At 40.9% G+C, this 23,971-nt stretch overlaps 4 protein-coding genes across 5 annotated transcripts; 2 read left to right on the top strand and 2 right to left on the bottom strand.

Moving 5' to 3' along the window:
* Nucleotides 1–3,716: 3,716 nt before the first annotated feature.
* LOC128888316 (mucin-2) lies at nucleotides 3,717–12,189 on the bottom strand. The gene is made up of 6 exons (XM_054145051.1): nucleotides 11,800–12,189; nucleotides 9,852–10,008; nucleotides 9,209–9,515; nucleotides 5,187–9,135; nucleotides 4,743–5,104; nucleotides 3,717–4,664 (listed from the first exon to the last, which is right to left on the bottom strand). The coding sequence occupies exons 2-6, from the start codon at nucleotides 9,977–9,979 to the stop codon at nucleotides 4,338–4,340; spliced, it is 5,073 nt and encodes a 1,690-aa protein (XP_054001026.1). The 5' UTR covers nucleotides 9,980–10,008; nucleotides 11,800–12,189; the 3' UTR covers nucleotides 3,717–4,337.
* Nucleotides 12,190–12,257: 68 nt separating this feature from the next.
* On the top strand, nucleotides 12,258–17,796 carry LOC128888514 (MORN repeat-containing protein 5-like). Its single transcript, XM_054145429.1, has 4 exons — nucleotides 12,258–12,393; nucleotides 16,869–17,055; nucleotides 17,394–17,553; nucleotides 17,684–17,796. The coding sequence occupies exons 1-4, from the start codon at nucleotides 12,348–12,350 to the stop codon at nucleotides 17,717–17,719; spliced, it is 429 nt and encodes a 142-aa protein (XP_054001404.1). The 5' UTR covers nucleotides 12,258–12,347; the 3' UTR covers nucleotides 17,720–17,796.
* Nucleotides 17,797–18,058: 262 nt separating this feature from the next.
* On the bottom strand, nucleotides 18,059–22,839 carry LOC128888373 (NHL repeat-containing protein 2). Of its 2 annotated transcripts, none has more exons than XM_054145179.1 (9): nucleotides 22,684–22,839; nucleotides 20,865–21,031; nucleotides 20,627–20,786; nucleotides 20,152–20,570; nucleotides 19,841–20,070; nucleotides 19,530–19,755; nucleotides 19,263–19,460; nucleotides 19,073–19,186; nucleotides 18,059–18,994 (listed from the first exon to the last, which is right to left on the bottom strand). In XM_054145179.1, exons 2-9 carry the CDS (start codon nucleotides 20,928–20,930, stop codon nucleotides 18,590–18,592), a joined length of 1,818 nt encoding a protein of 605 aa, XP_054001154.1. In that variant the 5' UTR covers nucleotides 20,931–21,031; nucleotides 22,684–22,839; the 3' UTR covers nucleotides 18,059–18,589. The 2 variants fall into 2 exon arrangements, with proteins under 2 accessions (XP_054001154.1, XP_054001143.1); XM_054145168.1 differs by lacking the exon at nucleotides 22,684–22,839 and adding an exon at nucleotides 22,141–22,451.
* Nucleotides 22,840–22,929: 90 nt separating this feature from the next.
* Nucleotides 22,930–23,829, top strand: LOC128888502 (H/ACA ribonucleoprotein complex subunit 2-like protein). Its single transcript, XM_054145402.1, has 3 exons — nucleotides 22,930–23,238; nucleotides 23,346–23,418; nucleotides 23,510–23,829. Exons 1-3 carry the CDS (start codon nucleotides 23,070–23,072, stop codon nucleotides 23,739–23,741), a joined length of 474 nt encoding a protein of 157 aa, XP_054001377.1. The 5' UTR covers nucleotides 22,930–23,069; the 3' UTR covers nucleotides 23,742–23,829.
* The last annotated feature ends 142 nt before the right edge of the window (nucleotides 23,830–23,971 follow it).

The raw sequence follows: 23,971 nt of genomic DNA, 5'->3' as shown, positions 1-23,971 counted from the left end.
TAAACCATGGTAGGCCACCCTAAGCTCTATCGACCGGTCTATCGGTTGCTCCCATAGATATCTATGCTATACCTACATTGTTAATGAAACTTCGATACATCGGGCCTACAAAATTATTTCGTTAACGTACCAATTACCTACAGTATGGAATTCCTAAATATTAGGTGTAGTAAATATTAAATATGTAGATTGAAACATACTTATGCTGTTGTGCATAAAACATTTCTCCCGCATCGTTATAGCGTGGAAAACAGACAAGACGTAATCTAAATTTGTACATTCTTGAAAGCATTAACGAACAATTAAAAATCACTTGGATATAGTTACGGGCACCTGTGCTTATCGACGTCGCCAGACTAACATATGTATGTATATCGATTAAGTTTATCGATTGTCTACCGCAGTTATGTGTGGTTACGTACGGATCTCCCGTAATAGCAATAAACTATCATCTAACCGATTTTAGCTAATAATTAACGGTTACCACTGATGTACTCGATGCTAAAACGACTAAAATTACCGATTTGATGATTATTTCGATTCGAGGAAAACTGCGCAGTTTACTACCATTTGTTTACAACTTCGACAAAAGTTCCAATTGGTGGACAGCTGAATATTGTAGTTTTTGTATTCAATCGAGTTTAATAAACCTCAAATAAAACGATGCACGCGCATATTTTTCGCTCTCGACGAAAAATTTCAGGATCGAAGAGGTTAAATCGTTGCAGCAGCATATAATCGAACGCAGAGTGATCATATTACGCTTATGTCGTATAACTTTGTGCTGTCCAGCCTTGTTTTCACTTGTTGTGCTATCGAATGATGTTACCAGACACGCGAACAGTCTTCGCAATCGTAAAAATTTGATTATTTCAACTCCAGAGTTTGTTAACCTATTTCTACTGTTTTCGCTGTCTCATTTTTATCGTCTAGGGATGTGCATTTCGACACGTTGCTGATTCTGAAGATTCGATGAACTACCCATCAAACCTAAAGTTCTAGTTTCAAGATTTTCACGAATCATATCGCGACTATCACAAAGTAAATGCTACGATTTTTGAATGGAGAAATTCGCAAACGAACTTGGCATGTCAGTAGAAACGGTATCTACGATAACAACGTCGTGTGCACTTCCTCGAAGCAACGCTCAACGTCGTTAACGATCAGTACGTGCTTTTCCATGATTTTTCTACTGAATTACAATCTTCCCACTTCACACTTTTCTTCGATGGTTGAATTTTTCGAAACATTTGACCAAAGATATCACCCGAGTCCGATTCCAATTTTTTCGATCGATGAAAGAGTTCACTTATTAAACGAGCAAGTGAGATCCGTACATAACCTCTTCAAGGATACGTATACAAATTGTTTAGTTAGTTTCGAAATTTCAAAAATGCCTCGACTGTTAGGACAACACAAATTACAATCTAATTTACAGTCGAAGAATTAAGATTTTAGCTTATTTCTTGTCTTATACATATATTACATATTCGCGACATGCGGATTGCATAATCTTGTCCTTCCAATTACTCTCAGCAACCCTGTTGCTCTTGTAGTCAATGAAATCGCGTGTTTACTAAACGAACGATTGTTCTGTCACGAAAAGCGTATCTAACCTTTATAATAATTGTATTACTATAATTTTGCTCCTATATAAACACCTCGCGCAGACCCGTACCACTGAATTTTTTATTAAAAATTGTTGATAAAAGATCGTCGATTTTGTCGATTTAAAGTAATTATCGATTTATCCACTGGAAAATATGTGATGCGACAGAAGGAAGTCTGTACAATTCTCTAAAAAATAAACAGAAATCCAAGGTCACACACGCGGCGTATGGGGACGACAGAGGTTGTCTATGGTTGGCCAAGCACAAAGGAACCCGCAGCTGAACCTGGTTTAAGGACTTTGCCAAAGTAGACAAAAGAGAGGAGCGTAGCATAAAGGGGTGCAAGATTGCGCGACAAAAAGAAACCGTCGAATTGGTTTTCATCCCTCGAAAGTCCCTATCGAGTCCCTTGGTCCAGGTGTACAAGCCCTTTGTGCTCGTGCCATGGTGTCCCATAGGCGAAAGAGAACTAACTGCGTCGCACGATGCAACGTCGGTTATGAAAACCTAAAATAATTAGTAATTTTATCGAGATTTTATGGAGTAATATTTGGCAGTTCCGAAACAACTACCATTGTGGTAGTGACTTTTCATTTACGTAGACACCGTTACATAAAAAATAAATTGCGTAATGACACTGTACAGGACCTACTTTCAAACCTAACCTCAAACTCGTTACGCAAGCACAAACAATTAAAAAGATAGCATTAAGGAATAAATCAAAGATAAAAATCGAAGAAGAAAGATGAATGAACTATTGTCGAGTAAAAGATTCGAAATGAGTTTACGGTTGATTGATCAAAACCTGCAACAATCGTAGAACCGTGAAATAATCGTTCTTTGTAGTTGCACGTAAAACTAAAAGGGGCCAAAAGGAGGGAATTATGATAACGGTTAAGTTCACTCTTGCGTTACACAGTTTGTTTCTTTTTTTTTTCTTTTCGCGATCGTGGAGCGAACTGACTGTATTTTCACGACATTTCTGCTCAACAATAAATGGTTCATTAAACATGTAAATTTGTCGCTGAACCGAGCGATACGAGAAATCACTGGTTTTTTTCTTTTTTATGGTAGGCATTAGTACCGCGAATTTACACGTTTATGTGTGTTAAATTACAGTGTGCGACTATGAATGAACATAGATAAGAAATATTTGATAAAAAAAAGCATTTACGAAGAATGTATATCAGACCTAGACACAAGGTCTGATATACATTTTTTTGAGCGTACAGCGAGTAAGCGAACTAGTAGCGCCACTGATCAACTACTAAGTCTTCTAGTCTTCTGGAGTAACTTCTTCGTGTCGTCTGAAAGTAATAACATTGGTAGAAAAAATTGTAAACTTTTGCCAGAACAGTATATCTCGAAGGCTTGGAGAAATCTGGCAAGTGAAAAAGAATTTCGTCATTTCGGTGTTATGCTTGTTGCGTGGGACGTCTCTCAATGACGTCACGGAATCAATACTAAAGTCTACGCCGATCTACGTCATCAATGACGCATTCGTTACTGGTTGATCCAAAGTGCGGGAAATCAGGGTACCGTGTCATTGTACACCACTCAGGGATTGACTAAACGTTTCGCTAATGCAATTTACCAATTTCGCCAAGTCGAGAGTCAGTTTGGAATGAGAAGAAGGTGTCGAATTCTTAGGAAAACGTAATTGCTCTCTTCTCTCGCCAGAGAAAAATTCTTATCCCTTGTTATTTTTGACTATTTATACTCGTGTGTGTTTTACAATTGTGAATTTTTGTTTTGGATAATTAAGTTTCATGAGTTTATCGATTATGAACAGAAAACATTATACTCAACGTGTTGTTGTAAGAGGGAAAAACGTTCAAGTAAAGGAATGGGTTATGAAAAGATATAAAAATATATTAAAACGACGTAAAACTGAATGGAATTGCCATCTAGCGACCATCTAGTAAAACTAAAATTTTGACTTACGATCATAGCGCCTCAACGGCAAAACGCGCAAGTATTTAGTGAAATCGTTCGTATTTTCCACGCTAAATGACACCATTTGCTCTTTTACCGACTGAAGTTACTAATTTGAAAAAAGAACGGGAGGAAGAATCCTGAAGAAATGGGGTTTCTATAGGTGACTCATTCCTTATAATCGTTTATTTTAATTCTTGTTCGAAAATATTCCGAAATATATATCTCCTCTGTCTTTTTTAAATAAAAATACTAATTAACCTAATCTCGAGTCGTCCTTTAACCCTCTATCGCATAATACGTTGTCACACCAATGATATTCCAATGAAAGCAATTTCTGTGAATTCCCCTAAGGAAATTAGTAGCCCTGCAAGCCCTCTTAATTAACTCATAGACGTATAAATATCCAAAAAATAATTCCTCTCCGAAGAATTCGGTAAAACTCATGCGATAGAAGATTAAAACCCTCGGCTGAGTCGCTGTTACGACAGCATCTTCAACAACCGTTCGTTCTTACCGATTCTGCTGATACTAAAGCATACTTAATATCGCAGAAGCGTATTATAATGTAACCATATTCGCGTACAAACATTATCAATAATAACTTAACAGATATTCGCGTGACGCTATTCCGTTTGTCCAACGACCAACGCGTGAACGTGGAATTTAAAAATCAGACTAAGCGTAACGCGAATGGAAACAACGACAAAAATACTCATCGATTCGATTGTACGCGAATAAGATGTGAAATTAAATAGACCAAAATGAGACGAATGATTCTGCGTGATGAATTTACAGCAGTCTAGGATTGAAACGGCCCGTATGAAGGATGAGACCCGTTGGATTGTGCCGCACGAAATAAAGGAACGGTTGATCCAGTTTCAATCTGGGTTTGTTTTCCGATCTTTCGGTGTTTCTTATCGACCCCCTGGTCGAAATACTGCGGTAGTTCTTTGACAAAACATCGATCACCGAATCGCTATCTAGTTTCTTCTCAGCGTCTAGCGTATGATGCTCTTCGTATTGAGAATTTCGCAGGGAGGGACTGGCTGGGTAAATTTCCACGTGGTGACGTCCGTTGCCGATATTTTCGTCGCCGCACGTACTGAACAGATTCATCTAAAAGGAAAATTATAATCCTAGATGTTGTAAGAAAGATGTTAGGTGAAAATTGAAAGAAAGCTAAGTTATCCTTACCTGTAAAACATCAGACAAAAACAGACGATTCCCTATTCCACCATTGATGCCCTTAAAGTCAGCGTCGTTGGTAAATAACCGATCGAGACCCATCCTCTTCAAGGCGGCGGTGGCGTTGACCACCGATCGGTGACTAAACTTAGGTATCTGCAATTCGAGACCTGGCCTTGGTATAAGAACCTTGAGGAGTTTGTTCCAGGTTCCGTCTTGGAATGCACCTTTAAGAAGCCGTTGCTCGAGACGATCCAACGTGTCCCCAGGCGCTGCGTGACCTTGTTGACCGGGCAGGAGGAATATCGTCGAGACGAGTTTATCGACACCACCGAGGGCAACAGCGGTAGCGTCCAAACTCGGTTCGTAACCTACAACAGAGTCGAATAATAAACATTGTTTATCATTTATTCCTAACAAAATTATATTGATCTAATTTTGCCCATTTCTGACCTGCAAGTACGTTCGACCGCCAGACAGTAGCTGGAACTGGGATCAGCTTCCTCAATCTGGATGCTGAGGACACTGCAAAGTACAATTCCCCGTCCCGACCTGTAGTGCTGACAAAACTGGTGTTGCAATCCGTTTGGAACACGTTCGCTGAGATTGCAGCAAGCGGCGACCTTAAAGGAACAGCGTTACTCTTCACGAAATCCTTTATCCTGCCTCCAGTTTGCTTCCTGATGAGGAGATTGGTCCGACGACGCGCCAGGTCGCTGATGGTAGCGAAATTTACCTCGGCTACCAATCCTTCGTAGAACTGTTGGGCCTGTTCCTTATAGAATGGCAACAACTTCCTGACCTTGATCTTGTCTGCGAACAGCTCGCGAACGAAGGCAGCGTTGGCAATGCCCTGGTGTCTGGCCAAGCTCACAGTGTCCGTCACGTTTTGAAAGATTAAATGAGGATTGAAGGTGGCCACGTTGTCCAGTCCTAGGACTTCGTTCATCTGTTCAGACGTTGATCCCCGTGCGCCGAGGAAGATCATGGCTAACATGCTGATCATCCCGAACGGTGAGAGAGCCAGGGACCTCCCAGTGCTTAATCCCTTGTTCGCTGATATCCAAAATTTGAATGCTAATTCGTTGCAAAGCCTGGAGAAATTGATGATATCGATGCTAGCGTTTCTGGTGCTGGTGTCCAGGCCGTTCATACTCTTCGAGGCGTTTAAGGACACTATCGTGTCGGCCTCGCTCAATGGGGCGGACGTCGTTGTTTGGAAACGCGTTCCTGCTTCCGTAGATGTCGTCTCTATTATAGTTGGTACTCCTGGTGGCTTCTTGGTCGCAGCAAATTTCGTCGACGACGGGGAAGTTGTCTGATGCAAAGATATCCGCTGCCATTTGTGCTCCCCATCGACGTCTGTACCGTTTACCTTGCTCGAGGTGGAATCGCCTACGTTTCCCAACATCTGATTAGCTTGGGGACTCTGAGGAGCTTGGATTCCAGGTCTCATAGACGCATCGCTTATGTTTGTGATACTTTCGTAAGACTCGTTGGATATATCTGAGGTTGAAGCGTTTATGGGCGCTTTTGTGCCGATAGATGGCAAGTTGGTTGTCGTCGAGGTTGACTCCTCTTCACTGGTGATAGGTTTCTTGCTCGAGCTTGAATCTCCAAAGTTTTCAAGTGTCTGATTTGCCTGAGTTGTATGAGGGTTTGAGAGTCCCAATTCCGTGGTTGAATTACTGGGTTTTATAGTGTTTTCCTGAGATTCTTCTGATTTGTTCAAGTTTAAAGTTCCGTTGGATACTGTTGTATCGACGATTGATAGGTCTGTCGATTCTGTTTTAAACGTTTGATTCGCTTGTAAGCTATCAAGAATCGAAAGTCCTGGTTCCAGAGTTGAATTTGTTTTTATGGTGCTCGCGTCAGTTTCATTTGCCTCGCTAAAATTGGAATTTTGGTACGACTCTTCTGCGCTAATAGTCGGTAAGCTAGTAGTGGAGGACCATTCCTTCGCGCTGGTGACGGGTACTTTGTCAATGGATGCAAAGGTTGTTGTATCAATCTTGCTTTCATTACTTTGAAGTTCCACTTTTTCTTTTAAAGAAGCTTCTGTTGTACTGGCGTCCATTGAGGACGTCATTGATGTTCCAACCGATTGCTTCTCAGTGTCCAACAAATTTGTAATGACAGTCGATTCGTTCCCTTTCGTTGACAATTTATCCTGAGCTGTAATCGTGTCGTTCACAGTTTCGTCCACGGGTTCTGACAATGGTTTCCCCAGGACATCTTCCTCAGAGTGGGTCATCAAGGTGGCATCGTCTTTTTTCAGCGCTTCTGGTGGGATTCTTTCTGGCCGTGGTGCCACCTCCACGAACTCTGTGCTGGAAACATTTTCTTGTCCCTGGTTTTGAGAGTCAGGTCTGATACTGGACACTTCAGTGTTCGCGAAGCTTTCGTTGCTAGCCATCGTCGTGGATTCGGCATCTGACTGCACGATATCTGTCGAAGAGGAGTTGATTCGATCGGTAACGACCTTCGAGGTGACATCAACAGGAGAAGACTCGGTCGTAGACATCGAGTATGTGGTTTTAGACACGGTCGATGGCTCGTCGTTCTCCATTTGAGAATATTCCACGCTGGCAGGCGTAACGGACACTGTTCGTACCGTTGTTTCCAGTATTACTGGTTCCTTCTGTAGATTTGGTGATTGTGACACTTTCAACACGTCCTCGTTCGCCTCTTGAGTTTGATTCTCGCTCGAACTCTTCTCTTCCGTTTCGACAGTCGGTAAAATAGACGTCGAGGTTTGCGTCTCCAGTTTCAGAGATGTGGTCGACTTCGAGCACGGCGTCACGTCTATGGATCCAAGTTTATCTGGCAAGGAAGTTGTTGCATCTTGCGATGCATTCGACTCGGTTGTTCCGAAGCCAGCCACGAGCCCACTCGCCAACGTTTTGGTGGGAAGATTCTCTGGCAAAATGTTGGGCATCGTGACTGCCTCCGTAACAGGGCTGTTCGTTTCGGCTGAAATAGTTTTAAGTATACCTTCGATGATCGCCATCGACTCGCTGTTCAATGTCTGAGTGGCATTTGTCTGTGGAGAATCAAAGGGACTGAAAGTCGTTATTTTACTCATAGTTTCCGAGGAAGAGGTCGAGGGAATCAAATTGGTCGTTTCCGTCGCGTTGCGAGTGTCGTCGGACTTTGTCAATGCATCAGAGTAGCTCATCGTTTCTTCTACAGGTGTTGTACTCGTCGAAACTTTATCCTTTTCAACTTTGAGATTCATAGTTGTCTTGGTGATTGATTCTTGAATGGGCTCTTTGAATATCGTACTTTCCACGTTGGGTGGTTCTTCCTCTTGCATCGTTGACTTCGTTGTGTCAATCATCGATACTGTAGTGCTCGTTTGGGTCTCAGAACTGTTCCTGTGTTTATCCACGATTCCCTCCTGGGGCAATTCCAGTTCCGAAGACATAGGCAACACGGAAGAGCCAAGCCCTTCGGAGATCTGATTGATCATACTGGATAGGGAATTTTCTAACTCTGCGGATAGCGGTTTTATGGGTTGTGTTTCCTCCATCTCAGTTGTGTTCAGTTTTGTTATCGTGTCATGTGTCATCGTCGATGATTCCATAGCTGATTTATCTGTGCTTGGAGCAAAGGTTGAAGAAAACTGCGAAGGGGTTGTGAACGATTCGTTAGCCACGGCTTCTGCTTTGTCAGATTCCGTTACAGACTTGGTCGTTGAATCACTGTCTAAGCTCTCGTTTACCAAAGTGTCTACAGGTTTAGTTTTCGTTTCCGTCGTGGGTAAACGCATGGTTTCCTCTGTGACAGAGGATTCTGAAGTTACCATTGTACTTGCCAGCAGAGTGCTATCATCCTCATCTTTCGTGGGCACAGAAGAGGATAGAAGAGGACTCTTATCGTGGTCAGGACTTTCTCCAAACCCAGTTTCCAGAGGCACCATCTCGGTTATCTTCTGGAACAACGCGCTACTCTGAGTAGTGTGGTACATGGTTGGAGGCTTGTGCTCTGCCGTGATGACTGGTACAGGAATCATTAACTTCTCTGTGTACGTAATCGTTGATTCTGTGACGGTTGAAGACGGTTTTTGCGTTTTGTTCTGGTGCCTAATGGGTTCTTCCTTTTGCTCTACGGACTCCGTAGCCTCGCCAGGCTCCGACAAAACCGTCCCGGTGACGTTGAGTTTCATCGAATCGGAGAACGGATCTTTCCAGGCCGTTGAGGAGGAGGTGGCTTCTTCGACGGGTCGAGGTTCGTCGATTTTCTCAGGGTACTTTTCGCCAGCCAGAATAGCGGGCAATATGTTGCTCCACTCGACGTTCACCTTCTCTGGGACAGAATTGGGAATCGCGCCTGTTAACGTCGATGGTTTGTCCATGGCGCTCTTCAAAACGCTCTGCACCTTTTCAACGACGTCCATTACCTGGAAATGTCCCAGAAGAATATTAGAAACGAATAGGTATGTTCTGAAAACAGATGGAAAATCGTTTACCAACCTTCTTCCCTCCGGTAAGGATATCTTCCGCTTTCTGGGGCTCCTGGATTCCCATGTTGGAATGATCCGGTCCCCCCGCTGCGATTAGAGATTGAATCTCCTGCATGGTCATCTGTTTCGTGATCATGTCGCCTTTCTCGTTGTACGTGTAGAATTGAAAGCCATCAGGTTTCAACAAGTTGGCTGGCGAAGGAGGCAATCTGTAGAAGTTGACGCCGATCGAGGGCGGCAAATTGTCGACCTCCGACGCGCGTACTCCATTCTTAGCATCGTGCTGCTTGGGGACAATCGACACCGCCTGGACAACGCTGGAAATCGTACGATACGGATAACTGAACGTGAATAATTAAAAGTGTAGTACAGAGTAGGTACAAAACTCGTGGATTCATGGAGAAGTAGTAATAATACACTTTACATATTAAACAAAATTAAGATTGGAAGCACGCAATGAACTATATAAATAACACCCCCGTAAAAGATACCAGATAGGATAAGGAAATAGTGTCGGCAAGCAAGTCAGGCTCGACAGCGGTGCGACTTTTTGATAACCGGAGAAGCGGTATATCTTTCCATCAATCTGGTTCCTGGTCTTTAACAGAGGCGAACGGACTATGTGCGTTCGGCGCAGGTAACGAAATACTGACCTAGATTTGAAAAATTTCCTAGGCGATGAAACGGTAGTGTGCTCCAGAAACGGCCAACCCACGCTGGTGCCTAAACACGTCAACAGCACGAGTGTCGTCGCCGTAACGTAAAACCGTTCCAAGGACATGGCTTCTGGAATTCCGTCCGCGAGGTGAACTGGAAAACAACAGTTACAAACTTTTCAGCGTTTCCTAAAGAAGGAAACGAGACGTAAGATACCGAGAAGGTAATAAACGTAATCGTGAAACTTGAGATTCGTTCGATGCCTAGGGTTTTGCCTATCGCTGATCGAAAGCGACGACGAGCATCGAAGCAGGGACAACGCAAAAAAAGGGCCACCACGAGGCCCGATGGCCATGTAAGCGCGCGGGAAAATAGATCGAAAGAAAAGACAGAAGCGACGGAAGACGAGTTCGTCTTCTTTTTCGGTTAACGACCCTTCGATTCCATGCTACCCCCTTACGGGCCATCGCCTTAACGTGACGACCGGTTTTCCGTCGCGTGGTAAATCGCTTAGTAAACGCGATACGCGCGTTCCAACTGCAAATTGTGAACAAACACTGGAATTAAAAAGCTGATAAATAGGCTACCCGTAGATAAAGTGTTAACATTGCCATTCACCTCTCGGGGGACATGATACAACGTCATCGTCACATTTATATCTATTGGTATGATTAGACAAGTGGCTAGTCTCGAAGACACTTTTTCGAATTGAATTGTTATATCGTTTATTCGTAACGAAGTAACTCGTCCCTCGAGAGGTTTAATCTGGGAAAGGGAATTTCCCTTTTTTTATACACAAGAAGTGTTTTTATCGCGAGATGTTTAAAGCTTCATATTCGTTGCGCGGTATAATTAGGGTTCATTCTCGGGAGTCCAGCTTGGACTCTTCGTGCACATCGAGTTAACACTTCACGTGTCGGGAGCCCATTCACATGGGCTTATTAATTCCAGCGCCTACCTTCCGGGAGTCCATTAAGGGGGGTATTCTCATTCGTAGGCAGTAAAAGAAGACGTTCATCGTGAAATTGTTTGCGAGGAAGCTATAAACGCGATTAATTTGAAATTTTAATGGAAAATCGTAGAGTATATATCCTATGCTTTAGCATTTTTTTTTTTTTTTTATGTTCGAATGGAATCTGCTTGTAAAACGCATGATGTATACTATTAGGGGGAAAACTTGGTTCAGAAAATGGGGCATTTCTTTACGAATTTTTTAAAAATAATGTACTCAGCGGATCTTTATGAATCTATATATGAATCTTTAGGTATATCTTTATACATATACATGAATTTTTAGAATCCAAGTTTCATAAACATCCGTTTAATACATTATTCGTAAATAAATGCTTGATCTTCAACATCCTGGAACGAGCTGCCCCTTTCCAATAAAGATACCCGGGGTCAGGCTGGTATTAAGTTCCATTAAAAAGTATAAACTACTACGTAAAAAAGCAATTTACAATCCTTTCCTCAAAATTCCTCTAAATATCAATCATCGAAAAGGTTGCAAGAAGACTGCGGATATTTATAACAAATGTAAACGTACAACAATATATAAGGATGTTTACAGATGCATAAATAAGTTAAATATAAAAAAGTACAATACACATTACAACATTTAAAAGACAAGACATACTCCAATTTACAATATCTGTTCTTCATCTATGTATATAAAAACATGAATTCGCATAAACATCCGCAGTTACGAGTTTCTATACATCATAAGAAAGAATCCTCCGAGTCTCTATACGGAGCAGTCTTATTCTACGGTACCCAGATAGTCTTAGCCGTCTCGAAAGGGGGGGCACACGTCCCCTGGTAGCCCGTGGCGAGAATAATCAAAGGGGATTCCCAAGTTCAACAAAAATCCCCGTCCTCGAAACTGGCCTGCGGCCTGTAGGGCGCGCGATGGACTGGGTGCTCTACTCCGATGATAGAAAATACCTCAATGATCTCTGACGCGGGGCATGTGCTCCTCGAGGAAACCGCGTCCGCGTTGCCAATTTTTTCTTCCGGTCCCTTTTGTCACTTTTATTTACCAGGCTTCCGTGAACCTGCACTATCTGGTCTGGCGTGGCCGGAGAGATAATCCAATCTTTCGATGGCTACACCGAGAATCGACCCGGCTACCCCGCCGCGCGATATCCACAGGATATTCTTCCGTGTGCGTCTTTCGTTGGTTTCCTTCTTCTTTTCTTTTTCTTTCTCCCTCGTTTATCGGTGCACTTGGCGGCCTTTGATTTCCCGTTTTCTCTTCTTATCCTTTGGGTGTCCTGCGAGAGCGTGCGCCGCCCTTCTTCCCGTACCACCTGTCGTCGTTTCCACTGTCTCCTACCTTGGATGAGCGCGTACTGCGTGGCGCTCGGATCCTTCGTTGAGACGAGTGCATCGGACTGAGAAAGAGAAGCGATCGCGAGGGGAGGGGGCAACCACCGTCTTCGTTCTTTTCCAACGAAAAGATGGGGAAAGGGTGAACCTGGAGAAGCCGAGAGATGTTGGCCGGAACGGTTCACGCAGAGGGGGCAGACGTACGCCGGAGTAAGTACACGGGAACGTATACAGGGTGATTCGAAAAACTGGGACGAGGTTGACCATCGACGATAAGGAATTCAGTGTCGTGGTAGAAATAAGGCCTCGCGCTATATTAAACTACACGAAGTTAAAGATAAAGAATCCAGGAACTATCCGACCAGGTGCTATGTAAATTGATATCGTGTAAGGATGGTTGGAGTGTGCAAAAGTTTCAATGCTTTGGCAGATACCTCATTTTTTGTATAGTATTAGAATTGATACAGCGAATCCTGTTTAAGAGACGCGTGGCTATCCCCAACATTTCTTAGAGCTCCTTGCTCCGTACTAGATAAGAGGATAATCGAACTTTGATTTTAAGTTATATCTATCGGTTGCGCCTCTTAGACAGGATTCGCCGTATCTCCTAAAGTATTTATTTTTCGACCTAATTCAGACCTTGACTTCATTTTTTGTTTTTACGCAAAATGTCTCACGAAATCAATACATCTAAACGAAATCAGTCATTTTCACTATATGCACTTAACATATAAAACAATCGGACCAAACGATAGTCCTTCAATTTTCCTGTATTAATTGTATGCTCAAATTGAGTCTGTCCCAGTTTCTAGGATCACCCTGTATACGGTGGCGGACATACAATGCGGGACAAAATGATACGTCACTTTATGCATCTAATTATTCGACAAAAAAGACATTCCAGGCATTTCGCGGAAGAAGCGACAGGAAATCTATATGGTAATTACCAGAAACGGGCACAAGTTCATTTGAGTAATAGTCGAACGAGTAATAGTTGAGTAGAATGATATGTAACGATGCTGCTGCATAATTCACGTTGTTGTCCAACACGAAACGAATTTTTTTCATTTTTCATTCGTCATTCCAAATTTCAAGGGTTGCTCACGACTGGCGAAATAATATGCAGCTTATAATTATTATAATTTAGTATACTTGATTATGCTAAATTCTTCGATATAATCATCTTACATATTTAAGGGAACGTAGACAATTTTGTGACCGTTGCCCTGAAGTAAACAAGATATCATTCGGAGGGTCTTGGGCTGGAAGTACCTTTTCGGGGTTCCCCCTACTTCCTGTTCGAACGTTACCGATCATTCCCCGTTCCCCGATTCCAATAGACTCGCATACAAATACCTTTTCATTTTTCAAGAAATGATAACATAATCTCTAAGAAACTAATTATCGAATAAAAAACTTTCAGTAACGTGGATTAATATCAAAAAACTTAGCACTGTCACGCATACTAATAATTGTAACACAGAAACTACAGATTGAAAATTAACAGTGAAAACTATTTTACTTTCGGTCAAAGTAGACTATCTACCGTTTCATTCGTCGTCCATTATTCGAATAAAAGTTAGTCCATCGCCGCTCGACGTATCGATGTGTATAAAGTGTGTATACATCCGCCACTGTGTATCGGGAGCTCGGGGGAGGGGGGAAGGGAGGAGAGAAGAAAGAAGGGATAGTATGAGGTCGAAGGACCAGCGTGGAACCGAGTTGAACGAATAAAAGGAGATGAAAACAGAACGGAAGGAGGGATTACTCGGTCGGTGTAATAATATTTCGGAACCGCGGAATGCAACGGTGAGAGAGTTTCTATCGAGCGTGCGCTAAAGTCGCTACTCTTCGACAAAGTGATTAACCGGTCTCGATCGATTTTTACTTGTTCGATCGTCGACGTTGAGTACTGCCTTAGATTAATACGTGGTAATTATTACCCTCGATGAAATGAAATTGAAAACCAACGTCTTCTCGTGGTTGCGATTGCGACGAAAAAAGAACAGCAGACTTTCGAGAAAGAATGATCATTAACGCTAAACTCACCGAGGTTGGCCAAATGACCGTTTCAAATCTTTACAGTTTTTATGTAAAATACATAAATTGAATATAACTGTTTTATGAATTATGCAATGTAGCGAAGTATGATTATTTCGAGAAAATGTTGATCCTTATTGTTAGAAATGTAATGGACCCCGTTTCAATGTGTTTGATTCTCGGGTCTCCTCGGCATTATAGCTTCGGAGCTCGACCAAGCAGCACCGAGAAAAATGTCAAACGGTACGATTAGTACTTGTGTCGCGACGAACTAGCAACTTTCGAAGCGAAACACGGTCGCAAGCGATGCCGAACTTTTTGGAGTACGATTTTACTTGGTCAACAGACACACGACGATTAACGGTACATCGACCGAATAAATTGCTTTCTTGATGGTATATTCGTAACGTTGCCATGGAATTTCGGGTGGAACGTTGCCTCCGAGAACGTATGCGGTTTTCGTGCGCGAACCCTGAAATAAATTGATACCTAAGTACACTCGAATACAATAGCAATCGGTTCGAATTCGTAACGAAACAAAAATACGAACAAAATTAACATTAAAAAAAAAAAAAACTGACTTTTATTTCAACGAATAAAATGCACGCTTACTTCCCGCAGGGGCACGGATTAGTTTCCTCGAATGGACTCGCGTTTGGTGATATTGGTCGAGCGAGTACCTGTCTTAGGATCGATAGACGATCGAGACGTCGACGGATAACGTTACTTAGAACGACTTCGCCTAAGCGATTGGTCTCGTGGAACATCCTAACGGAGCCTCTGTGTGTTTTCCTCCCGTGATGGTTCCGCGATCCTTGAACGGGGTCCGCCGGCCGGGCCGAATATTTCTTAAAACAGACGAAAGATGGGAGTGGAAAGGGAAAGAGAATAAACGAATACCGTTAATCGTTCGCAGACGTTCCCATAGGATAGATAATATATACGCGCGCAGGTGAATCGTGTCATCTTTTCATTTTTTCTTTTTTTCCATTGACCATATGTTTCGAACGTGAATGAGCATTTGACCGTGTCGAATAGGTGTGTGTCCGCGACGGAACTGGGTCAACGCGAATCATTTGGTATTCGAGTATTTCATAGGTATTCGAATACCGGTGAATTACTATCAGAGAGATTATAATAATAATTATAGGAGATCGTATTATAATCTCTTTGATTACTATTCCGGTATTCGAATATCACAGAATGTCACCATTCAAAAAAATTGAATACTAAATACCTGTACTCAAGGAATTGGAACACAAAACAAATTCGATTGCGACTATCAGATTGCTATCGTCAGCGGCGTTCAGTGAGTAGCGATTCAGCGTTGTTCCGAACAATTAAGGTCAACGAGGCGTGACACTTTTTCTCAGGATATTTCGCCTTTGAATCAAGGCGCTGATATATATATATATATTATTAGAAAAAATTAGAAGTAATTAGACGAAGATGATCTCGCAACTGATAGATCTCGAAGAGGAGACACGGTTCATCGATGGCAGCGAGTATAAGGGCTCTTGGTGCACACTCGGCATGGAAGGAATCGGCAAATTCCGTTTACCACACAGTTAGTATAATTTGCAAAACGTAATATTAAAACGTCTACGTTAGTTTCGATGAAACAGCAAATCAGACGAATTGCGATACGTCAGAGAAATGTCTGAGTCAGTCTACACTTGACCTAATTTTTAATTTTTATTTCGCTTGAGCTCTGTATACTTCTTCAATTGAGAAACTATGTACCAATATATGCTTCGTATATTATCGATATAAATTATCAGCAATTTTAAGCTCCCAACTGCTCCCGGAAAGGACAAGAATAACCTCATGAACATTTAATTTCTATGCAACGGAATAACCGATTCCATCCAAAAAAATGTCTGTTCTACCGATTATCTCGGCGTTAATCACCAGAGATATTATTTTGGAGCAACTGTCTCGTCTCCCCTCGATGGGGCAAGGAAGAGGCGGGAAAGGACAGCATCCGTACGAATACGTGGACGTCGCGACTGATCTCTCTCATACGCGGGATTAAATTTCGTTAAGTACCGGTGGGTCAAAAACGGGGACGACAAGGTGTGCATACACGCTAACACCAATAATTCTGTCTACGAGGTACGTTATGCACAGGCACACGTACTGGTTTTGAGCACGACATCGAGCATTTCTCGCGCGTAAGTCGACGGCGTACCGTTACGTGCGACCATTTCGGTTGCTACGTGTACTCTACAGTTCGTACGCGTTTTTCATTTACCGATAGTTCGAGAATCCCGCTCTCAAAATACGTACGTTCGACCTGCGAATCTCATTAAGGTTATAAAAGCTCGTGCCACGAATAAATGGAACGAGAGCACATTCTCTCCTCCCCTCTCTCTCGACGATTTTTCGCACCTGCGACCGCTTGCACTACTGCCCTGGCACAGGCTTACCTACATAACACAACCATAGAATGTTTGTTCTTATCGGTTGTTCAACGATTTAAAAGAAATAAAAAGCGAAGTACGAACTCGACCCGTTTCCTCGCTAATTCTTGATTCTATCGTCGCTCGGTTCGCATCTGTCGGAGCTAGAAAATAAAAACAAGGTATTAGAAGGTGATTAAAGAGGTATAAATTCTTACTTTGCGTTTGGTTTGTCCACGATAGGCGCAGTCTTCGAAGGGGAGTTACGCGATGGCACGTTTCATGGTCACGGTAGTTTGTATTGGCCCCGAGGGCAAAGAGTCGACGGTATTTGGCGCCAAGGTGAATGTAAAGAGAAACGATATACCTTTAACGATGGTTTGGTCTTCAGCACAAACGGCTGGAAGTACTGCAAGTTTCCTGATAGACGGTACGGTGCAGACTTTTGAAGAGATCGACTATTATTTTGTAAGAGTATCGCACTCTCGATAAAAGAAATATGATCATTCACCGAGTCGAAAGTCGATGCTTCTTAAAACAATTTCTTATGCAAATCGATGCTCGATGCAAGCCCGTAATCGTCTAACGAGCGATTGTGACACAGGTTGAAGCGTCTCTGCATTGTAACATGTATCATTACAAGCAATTTTATAACTGTAACGCGTGTCACTCTCGTTCGATAACTGATTTGCATGTCATTGAATGCAGCGTACGTTTCGAGCATCGATCGCATTAGAAAGTAGTCGAGTAATCGACAATGACTTACAGATACTACATATGCCTCAACCATGGATTAAGACCAGCAGGAGCAACACTGCGGACTAACAACGAAGAAGATTATCTAATTCCACCTGAGTGTTACGATGCGGGTATAGGAATATTTGATCCACGTACACACTGTATCGTGGCTTATCGAGATTTGAAGAAGGTATGCTATATAGGATGATTCTAGATACTGGATGACTGTAGCTGGCACTTGCTTGTCCCAGTCTCTAAGAACATCCTGTATAGAAGACAATCGTGTTACAAGCTTTAAAACAGCTGAAACTCCAAGATAGTTGAGATACCAACTGCGACAATGGCTAGATGGATAAAAACCAACTGCCAAAAGGCATGGAACGAGCCGACAGGACATCGTGAAGATATTCACGAAAATTGGTTCTCCAAAAATGTCGATGCACGAGATTTATTTCCTGGCTTGCTACCGTTCTCAAACGACTCGCCTGATAGTTGGTGGCAAAGGTACGAGCACACGAGTCGTTCATTACAAAGGTCCTGTAAATCATTTTTTTTTCTTCTAAAAGTAAAGTTTCCTGATTTTGGTGTCTATATCTAAAAGGATGCAGGCACTTATTACCTACAGGATACGCAACTTACAAACGTCGTTTTTTCTGCAATAGTAAAGCTTTTTATATAATTTTATTAATATCTGCGCATTGCCTGAATACTTTTTTTTATTAGATTTGTTAACATAATTAATGTAACATTCTGTCCTCTAGACACTCTTCAGTTAACTCAATGTTAATACAATAAGTCACTTAAGTATATCGTGTAAAATCATTCATCTTGTACTATATATTCAACATTTGTTCAGTTTTTGCATACGTAGTACAAAAATCATTCTTTTCAATAAAAAATATAAAATTTCAAAAACATTCACACTTTCGCATAACCCCTAGTTACCAAAGAGAATTTTCCTTGCTTAGAGGAAACGCATAAGTTAGTAGAATAATTTTGAAAAATTTATTCTGACCCTTCTTTCCCCTTTGAGATTGACCACTTTTCAACGGGACGATCGCATCGAGAAGAGAGAAAATCTAGAAAGGGTTTGTCGGTGTCCTGAAACAACTCTAATTCTGGATGAAAATTAACAATCAACTCCTGATCAAAACTACTCCGGTATTTAAACAAGAAGTTAAAATCGTTAAAGATAAACTAATGATATGAAAAAACGTTTATCATTATTATTTAATAACGAGTTTCGTCTGTTCCGTTATAACGTCAGATGCGTTCGTCTTCTGACGTACACGATACACTACGGATACTTTCTTTGGTATACATTCGGTGGTTTTGCAAGCTATGATATCTAAATTCACATGTACCTCATGCATTCCGCTTCCTTCGGTAACATTCATCGATACTGGACTCGAAAGCTTGCCAGACTTCGCTTTAACTGTCCATTCGCTCGCTGATGGTAACTTTACGGTCCACGTTTGAGGCGCGTCCGGGTTCAATTTCAAATCGCTGTCTTGAAAAGTAACGACGAAGGTAATATTCAATTCGCCACCCTTCTCGCTGATCGTCGTATCAAAATGGTAAACGTTTTCAGAACTGTCGTCTAATTCGATTATGGGAATTTTTATGGACAACTGAAACACAAAGGCAAATATATATGTATATCGAAACCATAATGTTTTTATTAAAAGCGTTTGTTAAAAATAATTTACCGTAGTAATGTCTTCGTTCTTCACGTCGATGACCTTAACAGCGTGATTATTAGTGTCAGCTACATACAAGAGATCCCCGTTGGAACTGACGGCGATGCCACTGGGTTCGTCGAACTGTAAAATACACGAGATTTACGACCATAAATATGCATGAGGCAACAGTGTAGAAGACTATCCTAACAAAACGTACTGAAAATTTCTCGTTAGGTTTTCCACCACCGTAGATGGTTTTGCAGTGGCCCCCGATCGGGTCGATTCTTTTAATTTTGTGATTATAGGTATCGACTACGTAGACGACACCTTCGTTAGCATGCCATGTTACTCCCAAAGGATGTTGAAGTTTAGCGTCGTATTGGGCACCATCGGTGTCTCCATAATCATGTAGATCCTGTTAAATGTTTCCAAACTCGGTATCAACTTGAATCGTTACTAAAATTAGTTTCGCACTCAAACTAACCGATGGATTCTTATTCGCACCGCAAACCGCAGTAACTCGCCCGTTGTTTAAATCTATGCGTCTAACAGTACTGCTTTCGCTATCCGCAAAAAAGGCGACCTTTTTCTCTTGAACGACGACCAATCCAGACGGTTGCGCTAAACCAGCCGTATGAGGATAAGAGTTATTGCGATTCTCCTCCCTGCCGCTTCCAACAATCGCAGCGCACGTGCCAGCTTTATATTTTCTGCAAGTATTTGAAAATGGAAAATGTTACTTTCCTATCAATTAAAGACGAAGCGTCATGAATTTTAAAAGATTGCTCGCGTTACCTGTCCTTCCACCAAGTAGTGTCTTCCAAGAAAAGAGCCCAAATCTGATGGGTACCCGCGATCGCAATCAACAACACTGGTACGATATGTTTATCATGTTCGTAGTTGTAAATAGCTACATCCCATGGAGAAGACAGAGCTTGATCTTTACCAGGTTTGCCACCCACGTAATCATGACCTTGAGAACCCGTGCCAGCGACCGTAGTTACGGTCCTCTTTGTTAAATCTATCTGAAAACGATTTTACGTTAATATTGCGAGATATATTTCAGATCATGTACCATTACATAGATTGATGCGTTGACTTTTTACCTTTCTAATCGCGTGGTTCTCATTATCGGCGACATAAATAGAAGAACCTAACGCGCATACACCCTGAGGAGCGTTAAACGTAGCGTTTTCAAAGTCCCCATCTCTAAAACCCGACTGGGAACCACCAATGATGTGTTCCACGTTTCCTGTTACATCTGTTACCAATATTCTATTGTTCCCCGTGTCGGCTATGATAAGACTTTCTCTTTGTCCACTTTGAAAAACTTCTAACTTGCTAGGGAACAACAGATTCTCTTTTCCTCCTGTAGGCAATAAGTGCCTTGCCAATTGCAAAGGAAGATTTTTCTTCGAAATTTGATTCAATGATTTAAAATAAGCCAATGCTACGTTTGTGTATAGGAGCATTTCTTTTTTGTGTCCTTCTCCTACAAAGACTGCCAATGGTTCGCCCATAGGACCTATAATATATAAGAGTTTTTTTATTCAAGGTTTTAAATAATTCCATTCAACTTACCTATCATTACTACAGATGGCCAGCAGGAGATTCCTAAATTGCGCCATGTTGATAGCGTCGAATCGTTTACAACTGGATGCGTTATATTGTACCTTTGCACTGCTGATAACAATCTCTTCGAATCGCGTTCGTTTGAAAATTTTGCGCTATGTACACCAATCTATAAACAGACATTATTAATGTACTTGATGATCGAGGGGCAACAGTCCATTTTATAAAGAATGTTATATGTACTAACAACGACTAGGCCATCCGCGATTGAGAATTGTTTTTCAAGAGCATCTAAATCTGGTAAAATGTGCATACAATTGATGCAACAGTAGGTAAAGAAATCCAAAAAGATTATCTTTCCAGCAAGATGTTGATATACAGATAATCCCTCTGTGACGTTGAACCATTCCAATCCTGACATATTCAAAAGAAGGAATTCCTTTGAAAATCTAGTTATCTTGCGACATATGATCAATTCTATGTCGAAGATTAGAACATTGAAAAGAACCGTGCAATTTTAGCGACATTAAATGAAATAGATACTATGGATAAAAAAAAAATGGGATGAACAAGGGATGGTAGCAAGGAAAAGAACAACATGGACTTAATCTTCTTCTGTGGATAAACCGTAACGTGGGTACAAGCTTCTAACTGTAGTTCTATTTGCTACAGCTATTTCCCCCAAGACTGCCTGAGTCGCATCTCTTATATCATTGTACTTATGCAATAAATCCATAGTTTCTTCGGTGGAACGAAATTCTCTGTCCTGAATTCTCAAATCAGATAGCTCTTGATCGAGAACTTTCTCGAGTTCTTGGAGCTTAACATATTCGCGTATTTCCTCTTCCATAAGACAAACATTCTCTTTACTGATCAAACGCATAGGTTGATTTGATTTTACTACATTCACCCCCCTAATATCATTTGTGTTTTGTTCCTTGGATTTCTGAGACTCTTCGTTGCGCAACATGAATACTATCGCACGCGGTATTTTTCACCTAACGAAAACCAGAGAGAACCGTTAAAATCTTCTTCAGGTAACCACAATACACAAGTTTTGCTATGGTTACATGCACAGAAAATTTGGCAAATATAACTTGTAGATCATTGTAATAATCAAATTATGTATTTTTTGTCGCCCTCCCTGAATTTTCATCCTTCGTAAATTAATATTGACTTGTATTTGGATTTTAGGTTAGGTTAAAAATTCTTCGATGAACGAGTTCGATGATCAAAACTTATCGTTGATAAGAAATTTGTTAGCTTTTAATGCTTTGAATTATATATAAAGAAAGTCGACAAAAAATTTGGTATTTCGAAAAACTGAAGACAACGTATTACTCACTTGCTCGTCAAGAACATTCACAACAATGTCAATGGCAACAAACGATCGATATCGATCAATTTCTAAACGCTGGAAAGACACGCACGCGTTTCGACGCAACCTACCGTTCAATTGTTGACAATTTTTTTATACGTACACAAGAAACACTGATCAAGAAAAATATATCGAAAGCAATAACCTGTTTTGAAATCGGCGATTCGCAACCCTTTGCCCGCAAACGTTTTGATATGCCTTAATATTAATTTCTCCTGTTCCTTTCTGTCAAGCGACTCCAAGCTACTACGAATCTCCATGCATACTTGCGTTAATTCTCTAATAGTATCTCGCACGGTCATTGTTTACTTTGTACGGTTACAATATGTAGAAAAATAATCAATGGAAGCAACAAATTTACGAAAATAGTTTATAACTTAGGAAGAGTGAAACGTTCGAACACTTTATTCTAGAATGAAAGGAACGTGGTGGAACAGAATCTTGTATGATTGAATTGTCAGACGGACTTGGATTGTTCACGCATGCGTGATTGTAACATTAGACAAATTTCGAAAGATATATACACTTTAAAAAAATTGAAAATATAATTCCACTTGATTACTTTCAGTCCATTCTATTTTGCGTATCTTATGCTTACGTTACGCTTATAAATAATACTTATGATCATGGCCATCTTAAAATCTAAGAACTAACGATAACCTAGCAGGTTCTCAAATCTGATCCTCACTCAATGCACTGACTTCTCTTGAGGGGATTCCGCGATCGATATTTCGATCCACAGATAAATGATCTGGAATAAAATCACTACTATCGTCACAAGACAGAATAACGTGGTTTTGTTTCCAGGTTTACGTCGTCTAATCATTGACATCATCGTGAAATGACATAAACACCTCAAGCCGGTTGAAAGGACTGTTTTTATGTAACGTTTTAAGTCACAACATAACCTATCTCTTGATACGGGCGAGTTTACATTACGCTTACGCTGTGTCCATGAGCGCCAATGTTTAGTTAGGTGGTTTAGGTTAGGTTAGCGTCCTTTCAGTAGATCGAAAACACGTGGACGAAATAAAATAAAATTTTTTTAAAAAATTGTCATTCTTTCTGTGTAAAATGGAGCAATCGCCAGTCAAAATGGAAATTGATGACAGCATAAAAGAAGTTGAAGGAGCAGACTCTACAGAAATTAGTTATGAGGACAAATTGAAATACATAAATACCATAGCCAGACCTATGGCTCCAAAAAAATTAACGAAGAAAATTTATAAGTGTATTAAAAAAGGTAATCTTATTGTAATTTTCAGATCTTTAGAAAATTTTTTTTTTTACGGTGAGGATGTTGTATAAAATATTTGTAGTATTTGTACATTTGTAATATAACCATTTCAGCTTCGAAGCAGAAGACATACCTTCGAAATGGATTGAAAGATGTTCAGAAGCACCTTCGCAAAGGAGAGCACGGGTACATTAAATATTTACTCACGTTTTGACTAAATTATTAAGATGAAAGTAAATTTTTTCATATTTCTATAATCAAAATTTTATCTTCTTAGATTGGTTGTGTTTGCTGGAGATGTTTTTCCAATAGAAATCATGTGTCATTTACCAATTGTATGTGAAGATAAGAATATTCCATATTGCTATACTCCATCAAGACAAGATATTGGTAATGCGATGGGTATGAAAAGGGGGAGCCTTATGGTACTCATTAAGGAACACGCGGATTACAAAGATCTCTACGACGAAGTGAAAGCTGCTATGATGACGCTATCGGCGCCATTATAGTTTTATATTAAATTTCTTGGCATTTTTTGACCATTTTGTAAATAGAATATACGAATGTATTGAATAAACGCACCAGATATTTTGTACAGCGAACGAGTATTGTTGAATATCGATATCCTTATTTTTTTAGAATAAAGCACACGTAACACGATTGTATTCAAAAATTAACTGCATGTATTCAACGCTGCTTTTTTTTAGCTTTGAAAATAAAGCTACAGAAACGCAATTAA

This window comes from Hylaeus anthracinus, unplaced genomic scaffold (genome assembly GCF_026225885.1).
Source record: "Hylaeus anthracinus isolate JK02 unplaced genomic scaffold, UHH_iyHylAnth1.0_haploid 0, whole genome shotgun sequence".
In the NCBI taxonomy this organism is placed as follows: domain Eukaryota; kingdom Metazoa; phylum Arthropoda; class Insecta; order Hymenoptera; family Colletidae; genus Hylaeus; species Hylaeus anthracinus.
Note: the sequence above shows the minus strand (reverse complement) of the source record. Positions and strands in the feature narration are given on the sequence as shown.